Source organism: Vanessa atalanta, chromosome 28 (genome assembly GCF_905147765.1).
Source record: "Vanessa atalanta chromosome 28, ilVanAtal1.2, whole genome shotgun sequence".
Lineage (NCBI taxonomy): Eukaryota > Metazoa > Arthropoda > Insecta > Lepidoptera > Nymphalidae > Vanessa > Vanessa atalanta.
In genome coordinates this window covers 3,704,345-3,718,330 of record NC_061898.1, presented here as the reverse complement: position 1 = coordinate 3,718,330, position 13,986 = coordinate 3,704,345, and the positions used below count along the sequence as shown (strand labels likewise).

The following is a 13,986-nucleotide window of genomic DNA, read 5'->3' as shown; positions in this document are numbered from 1 at the left end:
GGACAACCCGTCAAGTTGTTTCGTGTAACGTTCAACGTCTTGACTGAACGTCATTTAGCATAGTCGTTGAATAGGATATAGCTGACTTTGTAATGTTTGGTTAAGTTAGGTTAAAAAATGAACATGAACAATAGGAAAAAAGTGAACTAAATTACAATCACCGGTCTGTTTTACGTCCGTTGTGTTCAAAGGGCTATGTTACAATCCGCTAACTAGTTGGACGTTGAGTGACGCTCGTTCAATAAACGTTCGGCCCTAGTCATTCAATGAAATGTCTTCATTCAATGAACGCGCTAGTCATACAATCAAATAGCGGATTCAACCAGATGACTGCGACATATCGATTACAGTACGATTTCGATTGTATTCCGATCGAACTTCTACCGAAACGCAATTGGATCGTTGCGTTTGAGGAAACAGCTGGGCGGCAACGATTACGTTTCCATTGCGATAAAGGAATAGATTGTTAGTGGAAAGGGTATGTTTGTATCCATTATTGGAGTACCAAGTGGTAAGCCCAATGGTGGGACTCTTACAGGCTGACTATCTTAAGTTCAATATGAAAACTCAAATAACATTGACATCACAAATTAAATGAGAAATTGCTAAAACGGTAATCCGATTGTTTGTCTATCCAATGATATCGCACAGATCTAGCGCCGACCATGTTTGAAATTATCACGTCATACTTATTTTATAACGGACTTTTTTGTAAGGTTAAATTAGAAGTGTGAAACGGTACCCTATTACTAAGACTCCGCTGTCCGTCCGTCTGTCTGTCGCCAGGCTGTATCTCATCTCTCACATATAATAGAGATAATCATAAGAAGGTGAGAGAAAAACGGATATTTTACAAACAGACGCTTAATCTTTTTTATATGAATATAGATATTATAAGTTTTTTTTTGGTTTTCGTTTTGATTAACTCGGGTTTTTAAATACAAATTTGTCATTGTCATTTTATTATTATTTTGTCTTGTTATTTAATACAGAACACATAGACAAATTCATTTAAAAAAAAAAAAAGTTTCTGGATTTTTTTAATTCCAATTTTATTAAATACTAGCGACCCGCCCCGGCTTCGCACGTGTGCAATGTCACCATTGTCAGCGTCAACTAAGTATACTACAGATTTTCTTACAAGGTTCACAGTTTTTCAGTCGTTAGACAATACAAACCGTTACGTCCCTGTGTTTTAAATCTGTAATATCTTCGAAAATATTCATATAAATTACATGCTGTATGATCTATATTAAATGCACAATGTATTTTAAGGTACTTGATTGGATAAGGATTAATGCTGTATTGCTTAAAATCGCTTCGAAAATAAGCCATTATCTCTCGTAAAAAGTAAACAATAAAAAAGGTTTATTGTGGGTACCATTTGCGAGCATTTTTGAAGACCCTTTTAAGGTGTACAATACTGTAGTACATTATTTTGATCTATCTCGTAGGGTTCAGCCAGTGTTTGCAATGTAAGCGCAAAAAATGTGTTTATTTACGACATCACTTTTGCAACCCCTACAATTATCAGTGTTTATCTACTATATTGAGCATGTATTATACATATAAACCTTCCTCTTGAATCAATCTATTTATTAAAAAAAACCGCATCAAAATCCGTTGTGTAATTTTAAAGATTTAAGCATAGATAGGGACAGACAGCGGTAAGCGACTTTGTTTTATACTATGTTATGATGATTTTTATGATACGATATGGTGGTATGGTGGTGGTGTGGTGATACGGTGGTTGTATTTAAATATCGACGATTCAAAAACGCTTCATTGTGAAGTTTACTTGAACAAAATTGATTTGATTTGATATGAATTTTAATATCTGCATTCAATCTGGTTCCCACGACACCTCTTTTTTTACATTTAAAATGAGATTTTATTTAAGATAAGCAGTTTGTTGGATAAATAACGTGACAGTGGACACACATATTTAGTTTTTTATTTACAATAAAAACTTGACCTAAATACAGGATGGCAGTAAATGAGATGATCTATTAAAGTGGGAATAAAAAAATATGATCGTATCCAGCGGCCATCTCGCGCTAAACCCGCCATCTTAATTTTACACCCGTCATAAACTCCGTCTGCGACGGGGATATAAAACGGTCTGTGCTATTTACGAATCGTGATTAACGACATGCGTGAGAGAGACGGGTGTACTGCCGTATTTCTTTTATTTTAATATGAAATTACGTCATTTATTGCTCATTTTGTGATGTCTAATTTATCTTTGTATGAATGACGTCTTGAATATTTTTATATTTCTTTTGGCACGTGAAATATTATGACAGTGATTTTTTTTTATGCGTGTATAGGTTGACGCGAAAACTAAGGGTGAAGTTGGTTGCTAAACTGTCAATTAAGTGTCAAGTTGCTGGAATTGACAACTTCACATCTTATCTTATTTTCAATGTTTTGTTTTATTAAAAATTATATAAATGTTTATTTTCGTGTTAGTAGTGGTGAAAAAAGATTAAATTAAATTTATAATAAGATTAATAATTATTTTATTATTAATAAGTAGATTATTATTATTTTATTGTAATGCAATATTTGCACGCAATTAAAAACTGTAAAAATATTTACGCCGAATAAGTAAGACTTCCACTCATAGTTTGTACTTCGCGTTCATAAGACACGCATCACTTGGTGGTAGGGTTTTGTACAAGTCTGTCTGGGTGTATAAAGTATATTTTGATTTTGTTTCCTTCATCCACACGATCTACGACGGCTAGATCGAATTAAAAAAAAAAAAACACAAAAGCACGCGAAATTAAATTAAACTTCCATTATTTTTTCTCTTAGGCTCGTACAGTAAGTTCGATATTGGCGCGACTTGTAATTTGTTAAAAGTGAGTTTTGTTTTAATTTGTAAGCTTAACGGTGTATGTATGATGTGTTAGTTTATTTATGTTAAGATAAATTCGAAGTTAGATTTTTGGTTTGTTAGTAAATTGTTTGAAGTAAGTAAGTTGTTAAAAAAAAAAAAATTAATATACGCGATTAAATCCGTTAAAAACTAGTTTTATTTCAATGTGTAATAATCGCGAAAATCTAAGACAACATTATTGTTTGAAGTAATTTTAATTCTTGTTTTTTTTTTTAAAATCTGTTTCACTTCTGTACGATAACTATATGTACATCGTAAAGTTGGCTTCGGCTTCGAGTTAATTGTCACTAATTCACCATACGATATGCGACAGTTATTTTCGTATTGTTTCGCGTTTCAACACTTAGATATATTTGTTATGATACCTGAATTTGAAATATTCACCGAGAGCTGTTATTACTGTTAGTATCATTATTGACTAGTTGAAAACCCGGTTTCGCTCGGGTAAAATAAGTAATACTAAACTAATACGGTATATTATTAACTTTCATTTTTCTATCTAGGTGGTGTAAACGGGTAACATAATTAAATGAACGATAATGTTACTGAATTTACATGTTTCGATTTTTTTTCTTATTAATAAAGAGTTTTTATTGTTAACACTGAAGCTCGGCAAAAACTACTAAAAAAAATTAGAAATTAAACAAGAACTGTTTTCCTTTGCCCTTTTATTATCTGTACTAGTTTGGTTTCTCTCTCTCCCGGTGGCATTTATCATTTCCATCTGATGGTGGGATCTACCAACCCTATTACTAATATTATAAAGTAACTGTATGTCAGTCTGTTACGTTTTCACGGTCAAACCGCCGAACTGAATTTGATGATATTTGGTATGCAGCACCCTTGAACTCCAAGGAAGGCTACGTTTTGTCCCTAACATCTGACGACCAAACCCGAAAACGCAACTGAAGTCGCAGGCGACAAGTAGTATATAAACCAGTCATTACATACATTCAAAAATGAAAATGAAATTACCAAGATTTCCGGGGCTCTGAGGTCGCCATCATTAATTTAATTTTCATTTATTTGCCTTTTTTTCCGACGAAATGACTGGACTAATATTATATATGTAGGAATTGAATAATTATAAATAAAGACAATCGGAGATAAAATCTTATTTAAGGAGGTTGCAACAGCTCACGTAATTTCATATTTTCCGCCAAGGTCGCGTTAGAACATAGAAAAACTGTGTTGTCTTATTTATTAAAATTCTTCTAATTTATTAGAAAATATGTTAAAAATAGTATTAATTCAATTTCAACATTTCTACAGTATCTCTACATGGTGAACCTTTGTATCATTCGTTGGAAACGCCGCTAGATGGTGGTAATCACTTTCCATCAGGTGAGCCTCCTGCTCGTTTGCCCCATAAAAAAAAAAACCTCCGATTCGGAAAGCAGTCTCCTTTAAAACGTTACTCTTTTAAGTAACCAGATTTACAATGGTGTTAGTATTCACAATTACTGTTCTAAAACAGTCTTGTGTGGAGCCCGAGCCTAAATCCAGGTGTCTTTATCCAAAATCCCTACCGTTCAACCGATAGCCATAATAAATGGTATACGTTTGAGCATAAAGACTGTGTTAGCGCAAGTCTTATCGAATAATAGTTTACAAATAAGTTTAAAGGCATCGCAACGCACGCAGGCAATTAAATAGCAAGGCCGGATTTATGGGAACCAGGGCCCTCGGGCCCTCCACATGAGATAGACAACAGATATACCTTACTGATTTAAATCCAAATATTCTAATTCACTCATAATATTAGGGTCTCCACGCCTTTATGGCCTCCAAACCTATAAATCGGACTCTTAGGTAATTAAAAATAAATAAATTATTATAAGAAGCCTATTCCAGCCACAGGAGCTTCAGAGAATTTAACAAGATTGACATTGAATTGACGATATCATTTATGAATAATGTCATGGCATTTTTGATGGTAAATTCAGTTTGAGTGTCGGCGAAGTTGTTATCGGAGTTTTGGAAGTAAAATTATACTAGATTTTTGGTAGTTAAGTAGAACAGGGTTGTGTTATCTTTGTATAGTAAAACAAAGTCGCTTCTCTACGTATGTGCGCATTTCATTAATGAACAGAAGTATTCAAGGGGAAGGTTTTTATAGAGAAAACCCGAATGGTGTATTAATATACAGAAGTATTAAAATTTTAAATACAGAAATATTAAAAGCCTCGGTTTTCCTCTAATTATAGAGGAAAACCGAGACTTTAATTTCAGTATTTCTGTATTGAAATTAAAAATTATAAAGAATTTTAATATTTAAATTCTCGGTTTCCTCTATAAAACCGAGAATTTCAATATGATAATAATAATAATAATAACTTTTTATTTCAAGTGACTATGACTCATTTTTATTGTTAGTGATACATATTAGTTATCTCCTATGTTAGTATAATAAAAACTATCACTAAATTGTAATTATGGTAGTAATAGCTGAACTAATCCGCTCGAAATAGCACAGCAATTACTAACATACTTACAGTCAAACCTACTAGCAATTACCTTCATGATGCTGTTGGGACTATCCCGCAATCTGTACACCAAGGATCCGCATCTTTTGCGTATAATGGCACTAGTCGGAAAAAAAGAATTTGTTTTCTTATTAGGGTTGTTATTCAACATAAAAGTTGTACACGTGTGAATGTGAGACGGATGGTTCATAAATATATATTTTGATAAAGAACTGTTTGTAGTGCGTAACAGAGCTATTAGAGGGTATAAAGTTTTTAATAAAAGTCGTAAAGGTAATGCCGTCTCTGTCACTCCTACGTCGAACACATCGCGTTACCGCGGAGACCGAGTAACGTCTGCTCACAGCTTGGCGACCTTCCAATAAGGCAGACGTCACAGATGGTATTTTAAGAGTTACGCTGGAGTGTAATGAGAGTGTAGTTAGTCTGTTGTATTTGTGTTTGCTTTCACTTGATGACGTCACGGCTCGGTATCTCGTTATGAGTGGGTGGTACCTACCCAGACGGGCTTGCACAAAGCCCTACCACAAGTTACGTGAAAGACCGGGTAGACATTTGTTTAGTTTGACGTTCTTAAGTACTCTTGAACGTGAATCGGCGTGGTATTTTATCTTTTCAATATTAATTATCATAAAGATTATACTTATTTAGGCGCGTTGAGAAAATTTTGACATTGGAACGGATATGACGTCAAAAATCACGATAGGTGGACAGTTCAGAGCAGCGATAGTGCCGTGTTCAAAACTGAACACTGTTATAATCTTAGTTATAATATATTTTCCGATCAAACTTCGACTAATATTCAGACAATATACGGAATTAAAAAAAAAAAGAAAAATAAAATATATGCTACTAGCTGAACCTACGCGAAATTTATAACACTTTATACCACACAAAGCTAAACCCCCCCGGGAAAAGGGGGTGAGTTAAAAAAGTAGGCTATATTCTTCCCCGGGACTCAAACTGTCTGCGTATCAAGTTTCATCTAAATCGGTTCAGCGATTAAACCGCGAAGAGGACCACATCTAAAAATTTGCATTCACCTGATGGTAAGTGGTCAACATAATCAGCCAATCAGCCGACGGTATAAACCATTCCTTAAAACACCAATGCATCACCAAACTTGGGAACTAAGATGTTATGTCCCTTGTGCCTGTTACATGACCCAATCACCCTTCAAACGCACACAGCAATACTGAGTACTGTTCGCGGGTAGTTTATGTAATGAGTAGGTGCTGCTTGGACGGGGTTGCACAGTGCCCTACCACCAAGGGAATGATATAGAATACTTACAATTAAGTATATTCACAACAATATTATGTATATTTACAGAAGCATCGATCACTTTGATAAAATCAGTGATAATCATTGTGTGTGCACAAGAAGTAAGGATAAGCTTAGAACGCCAAGTTTCCGACTCTGCAAAGTCAATAAATCATTCTTGGGGCAAGGTATCCGCGTCTATAATAAAATTCCACAGACATTTTTAACTTTGCCGTTTCATAGATTCAAGTCAACTGAAAAAAATATATTGGTAAAGAAGGCATATTATTCGATACAAGATTATATTGATGATAAAAAGCGTGATGATAAAAATCCTGCCTGGAAGTCAACAAGCATTAACTCAATGCTTGTTGACTTCCAGGCAGGAGACATAACATACATATATAATTGTATTTAACTAACATGACGATGAGTAACTACTAAGTTTCTTGCCGGTTCTTCTCGGCAGAATCTACATTCCGAACCGGTTGTAGCTTTACATTAAATAGTTCGTTTATGATAGTTTTGATTTTGATAAGTTGCTGGTGGTCTGAGTTTGTACCACAATTTCTCACCTAAATTATTCTTTATATTGATAGTATTTTTATTTTTAAATTCGTATACCCTGAATGTAATAATGGTCATTAATAATAATAATGTATGTCTGTTGCTTTGTATGATAACTCATAAGGAAAATTGATTCATGCCTAAAATAAGCGAGCGAATTTCCAGTTAATCTATACTAATAAAATTGGAGTGTCTGTTTGTAATATTAAAATAACCGCTTTTTAATAAATGCATATGTATGTATACACGGTAAATATACAAAAAAAAAATTTTTTTTTTTACAATTTTTGTCCGCCTGTCTGTTTGTTCCGGCTAATCTCTGGAACGGCTGGACCGATTTTGATGGGACTTTCGCTGAGAGGTAGCTGATGTAATAAGGAGTAAATTAGATTCAACAATAACTTATTTTCTAAATTCAAACGCGTTCGAAGTCGCGGGCACATCTAGTCAATAATATAATTTAAGCTTTTAAGTAATAGCAATCACTTAACCGAAAATATTTTTTCATGCCACATATAAAGTACTTATATAACGAAAACGTCCATGGCTTTTACTGGCCGTCAAAGAAATCAGGTCAATCAGCTAAATGCTTAGAAGTCACGCGATGTACGGACGTCCATTTTGGAATTAATCTCGTTCCAACAGTAGGCGTAGCACGGAACTGTTTTGGCGACTATAAAAATTTTCCTTAGAGGGAAATGGAATGGGTTGGTTCTTTTTTTAAATTCAAATAGATAGACAGACTGGCAAGTGGTCACCACTGGCAAGTAGACATTGCGCACTGTAAGTGGTATCACCTTGAATGCGTTGCCTGTTTTGGTATTTTTATGTACCTTATATCTGTAGTTAGATTGGCTCACTCACCGTTCAATACACACAGACATACCATTTATTGCTGTGTATTGTATTGAAACTACTGTATAGGGTATATGTTGCCGTTCCTCGCTGCCGGGACTTGGTGGTTCATACCCAGGAATCCCTGTAGGAATGGAATCGCGCTAGCAGACGGAATGGTACGGCAGTTTGTTCAAGAAATCCCGTGACACGACCAAAGAGGTGAAGTGTGTACCGTTGGTTTCTTAGGCGTTGATTCCTACATAGCCTCTTCATGTGGAGGAAACGAGTACAAGCATTTTTACACAAGTCGCCACGGTGTATACGGTGATTTGCTTAAACCATTATATATTTGACAAAAATGTTAAAAGCGTTTTTTTCATTTAAAATGTTACAACAACAGTTTTTTTTTTAATACAATGTATTACAAGTAAATACATTTTAAGTTGCCTCACTGCTTCCCCATATATTTCTTAACTTTGGCAAATCGTACACTCCTCCGTGCGCGCGATGTACTTAAAACAAATAAGGGTGCTGAGTTTTATTCTTGTTGTTATTAATCACTACTAATATTATAAACGCGAAAGTAATTCTGTCTGTAACCTCTGAACCTGGACCGGTTTTAATGAAATTTGGAAACGGCATAGTTTGAGTCCCGGTGCAGGACATAGGCTACAGTTTTTAATTCCCCCTCGAGGGAGTAAAATGTGAGGTGGATTGCGTGCTATAAAATATTATAAATTTCGCGCGCGTAAAGCCGATTAGTCTCAAAGCTTGACTACTCCCACTTCGGTAAATAGGTATAAATCTAAATTAATATTGGTTAATAAATTTAGGAGCTACGATGTCACAGACTCACACACGGATACACTTGAAACTTTTACCCTTTCTGTTTTGGTACTAAACTGTAAGACATTTCGCGTGTTAGTGTTACTGAGAGTATATTCTATTACTTTATGTATCATTCACATCCATATGTTTTTTTATAAATATTGGACAAGATCACGTACATTACTCCGATCCCAATGTAAGTAGCTAAAGCACTTGTGTTATGGAAAATCAGAGGTAACGACAGTACTAACACCCAGACCCAAGACAACATAGAAAACTAATGAACTTTTTCTACATCGACTCTGTGGCGTATGAAAACCGGTGTACACACTACTCGACTACGGAGGTTGTCAGAATTTATTTAATAATTGTTCGATTATTATTATAACTAATTCAAATTTTGTTTCTTATTCGACAAACGACGTAAGTAATAACTAAATATTATCACAGAGCAATTTACGCGATATCTCTCTACACACACAATTACACATCGTTAATTTTCATCGATAAGTGCCTAGTAAACATACGGAACTGTGTCAATTGTTCTCAAAGCAACGTTTTAATTATTATACAGGTTAAGTGCGATTGTGTAATTAGGTTTAAATCGTCGAATGCCAGCCAGTTGCATAAGTTTCGTGATTTAAAGGAGGATTTATTTAAGATTAAAATACTGACTGAAAAGTTTTAGCTAAAGTTTTATCCTGTTATGGTTCTTTCGATATAAATAAAATAAAACTATCAATATAAATAATTGATTTGGTGGTAGGGCTTTGTGCGAGCCCGTCTGGGTATGGACCACCCACTTATCAGATATTCTACCGCCAAACAGGTAACTCAGTATTATTGTGTCCCGGTTTGAAGGATGAGTGAGCCAGTGTAACTACAGGCACAAGGGACATAACACCTTAGTTCCCAAGGCTTCTAACAGCGCCATTGACTGTGGGCGACGGTGACCACTTGCATCAAGTGGCCCATATGCTCGTCCGCCAACCATTACAAAATTTTTCATTCTTAAAAGAGGTAACTTGATTGTGTAGCTCATATGTCCTCTTTCATTACGTCTGTAATTATTAAAACAAAATGAGACAAACAATCTTCTCGATTGCTTCGTCTCTTTCCCACTTTTCTTTTAAAGTCTTTCAGTTAGCAGAATTGTTACCAGTGGTGATCACATCATTGATTAAATTTTATCTGTTGCCTATATAAATAGATCCGTTATTGATTGTGGAATATTAAAATGCTATTTTGTTACAGGCTATCGGACAATGAAGTCGAAGATACGCCTCGTGGAGAGGTAGACGATCTCATCGAAGATGCAAAAGCTAAGACATTTTACAGAGATTTAGCCGTGAACAAATATGGCGACGAAGCTGAGGACGTTATCGTCGAAACATTCTCATACGAGAATCCCAATGACAAATTCGCTAGGATCAGACGTCAAGTTGAAGAAGACGTCAATGCGACAACACCAGAACTTGAAACTGCATCAGAATCTAGCCTGGGTGCTAAAGTTAAAGTCTTTAGTAATGCTACTCTTAAAGTCATGGGTTTGAGGATAGAGGAGTCTAAGAAAGAACCGAAAATCGTAGATGAAATGATACCAAGTGTTCTGAGAGAAACATTGTTCACGATGCGGCTGTTCGGTGAAGGGTTCACGGACGAGACTGTTATAGCGTTCACCCATGTGCCTGAAGTTTACGGCACACCTTGCCATTTCCTGCTGAACGGAGAGTATAAGGTAATAATTATCTGATAGTTTTGGTACAAATGTATTAATTAATTCTTCATGATTTATAAACTTCTGGTAACAAACCCCGAGTTGGCCCAATTAAAAAACGGTATTGGGTTTTACTGTTGAGAAATTCTCAGATTCAGCCCCGAGCCAGGAATTTTGCAGTATTTCCGAACGTTCGTTAAGCTGGAGGCCCTGCGCCTGAATTCTTAACGACCGTGTCACCTTACATATCCCGAACAGCGTCACTATAGATCCCGACTTTATAGACAAAAAAAGTTGTTGGTAAAATATAGTGCCCTAGTGTATTAGGAGAGTCGAGGTGGCCCAGTGGTTAGAACGCGTACATCTTAACCGATGATTTCGGGTTCAAACCCAGGCGTGCACCACTGAATTTTCATGTGCTTAATTTGTGTTTATAATTCATGTCGTGCTCGGTGGTGAAGAAAAACATCGTGAGTAACTGCATGTGTCTAATTTCAACGAAATTCTGCCACATGTGTATTCCACCAACCCGCACTGGAGCAACGTAGTGGAATATGCTCCAAACCTTCTCCTGAAAGGGAAAGGAGGCCTTAGCCCAGCAGTGGGAAAATTACAGGCTGTTAATGTTATAAACAAATGTATTAGAATTAATGTCTCACTCGACGATGAAGCAATCAAACTTGTATGAAATTCTGCCACATATGGTCTGACGTCAGGTGGTCTATTTGCCAGACTAACTATCGATTTTGAAACAAAAAATACGTACAAAGTTAAAGCATTATTGTTTAGTTTAGTTTTTACTGAGATGTTATACAGAAAGTTAGGTATTTCTCGAGTTTCGCTATCCGTTGAACTAAAAACATTTTAATTTAGATAATTAATTCACTTTGAAAGTTAAATTAGTGTCAGTGATACTTTTAATTATTCTTGATTAAGATATTTAGCTCAATATTTTATTGTTATCCTTGCTCCACTAACGGTGCTTAATAGTCATAATGAATCCTTAATATAATATTAATTATTTTTTTCTCTGTTTATACGAAATAAGGTTTTCAATGAGCTGAGGTAAAACTTAACGACCCATTGCTCAGCAAAAGTGCCCTGTCTTGATGAGATGCTTTTGGAGTTGTTCTATCAGGCTGTTCCAATCTTAATGGCAGGAGTTAGTTACATGTGACAGATTTTCTCACGAGATTATTTATAAATACAAAATAAACACGCGACAACTTATAAGACCCGGTTAAGATCGACATGTTCTACCACTGGACCATCACGACTCGTGAGCTTGTAATGTGAAATGTTTTCCAGGTTAAATTAGCGGATACGAACTCAGCCCTCTTCGAATTGATCGCTCCACCTCCACTAGAGGACTACAAATTCTATATTTGCGCGAAGAGATCACCCAACGAAGACTTCGTCCATCAAGGCCAGGAGAAGTGGAAGATTTTGGGTACTCACAACAAACTGTTACCTCTGTGGGCTTCCTTGATTTTAATTGTGATTTTACTGATGTTGGCGTCACTGTTCTCTGGATTGAACCTTGGTCTGATGGCATTGGACAGGACCGAGTTGAAGATTATAGCGAACACGGGTACGGATAAGGAGAGAAAGTACGCTAGAGCAATCATGCCTGTACGATCTCATGGAAACTACCTCCTTTGTACGATTCTGCTGAGTAACGTCGCCGTGAACAGTACGTTTACTGTGATTCTGGACGATTTAACATCTGGTCTGGTGGCTGTTATTGGCTCGACTCTGGCGATCGTCTTCATTGCGGAGATCACGCCGCAGGCGATATGCGCGAGACACGGTTTACTGGTCGGTGCGAAGAGTATTTGGATAATGAAGGTTGGTACCAATAGGTTCCCGATCCTATTATAGATTTCCACCGATTATATTTAAAAATAAGTAACAATGGTCCATTTTAAATAATTACTAATATTCCTATTTACCCCTCCAATAAGGCTTATAGCTTGTGCTTGGAGTGGGAATGACAATAGCCCAAGGGGTAGGATCGAACCTGCGACTTAAATAAATGATTAAGTTCGAATTCGAATATTTGGTGGTAGGGCTTTGTGCAAGCCCGTCTGGGTAGGTACCACCCATTCATCAGATATTCTACTGCCTAACAGCAGTACTTAGTATTGTTGTGTTCCGGTGTGAAGGGTGAGTAAGCCAGTGTAACTACAGGCACAAGGGACGTAACATCTTAGTTCTCAAGGTTGGTGGCGCATTGGTGATGTAAGGAATGGTTAATATTTCTTACAATGCCATTACCTATGGACGGTGGTGACCACTTACCATCAGGTGACCCATTTTCTTGTCCAGCTACCGGTATCATAAAAAAAAAATTGACTTTCATATAAATATGATAATTCTATTTTTGTCGAACCATCTCCTCAAGATGACGTTTGTATATTGTTCTAAATTAATTTTCGTTTATATGATAAAACCAGCATATGTTGGCTTTCAATCCAAGATATTCGGGTAAATGCATCGTCAAAATTGTTTGCGATGGCGTGTCTGTAGTGAATTATTAATGAATTATTATCTACGTCATGTGGTCACAGATCGTGATGGGTATATGCGCCCCACTGGCTTGGCCGACCAGCAAACTTTTGGACTACTTCTTAGGCGAAGAGATCGGTACACACTACAACAGGGAGAGGCTAAAGGAACTTGTTAAGGTAAGTTTATAACGAAATGCTTTCACATTGAAATGTTTGATTTATCCATTTCTATAATAAAATCCCGCAGACATTTTAAACTTTGCCGTTTCATAGATTCAAGTCATTTGTAAAAAATACATTGGCAAGAAAAAAAAGGAGGCATATTATTCGATACAAGATTATATAGATGATAAAAAAGCGTGGAGTTAATGCTTGTTGACTTCCAGGCATGAGACATGACATACATGACTGTATTTTTAGATGTTGAAAAAGAGTAACTACTGAGTTTCTTGGCGGTTCGTTTCGGTAGAATCTACATTCCGAACCGGTGGTAGCTTTACTTTAAATAGTTTGTTAAATGACTTGTTTGTTGTATGATGTTGATAGTATTGATGTTGAATGTTTGTTGAATGGTGAATTCAAAAGTGCTTGTAAAAGCCTACTTAAATAAAGTATATTTTGATTTGATATAATATGAAAAGAAAAAGACGAAGATACATCAAATTATATAAAGATACAGAGGACACGGAAGTTCTGAAGAGATTTGATGGTATAAAGAAAAACTATACGGATAAATCAAGTCGTCGTGTTTTTTCTGTGTGAGATATACTTAGAAAGTAATAAAAATTGATGTCAAATCCACGGTGGGACAGACTTTGGGGTGTATTCATTTAGTTCTGATTGCACAAAATATACAAAAATGTTAAAAAAAAA

The 13,986-nt window shown here is 35.8% G+C and overlaps 1 protein-coding gene across 1 annotated transcript in view; it reads left to right on the top strand.

The window, feature by feature from the left end:
* Nucleotides 1–13,986, top strand: part of LOC125074711 (unextended protein-like) — a 44,736-nt gene that overhangs the window by 20,298 nt on the left and 10,452 nt on the right. The window contains exons 2-4 of the mRNA XM_047686122.1: nt 10,141–10,624; nt 11,912–12,451; nt 13,174–13,290. Of these exons, the coding sequence (XP_047542078.1) occupies nt 10,141–10,624; nt 11,912–12,451; nt 13,174–13,290 (1,141 nt within the window). The remainder of the gene's footprint in view (nt 1–10,140; nt 10,625–11,911; nt 12,452–13,173; nt 13,291–13,986) is intronic.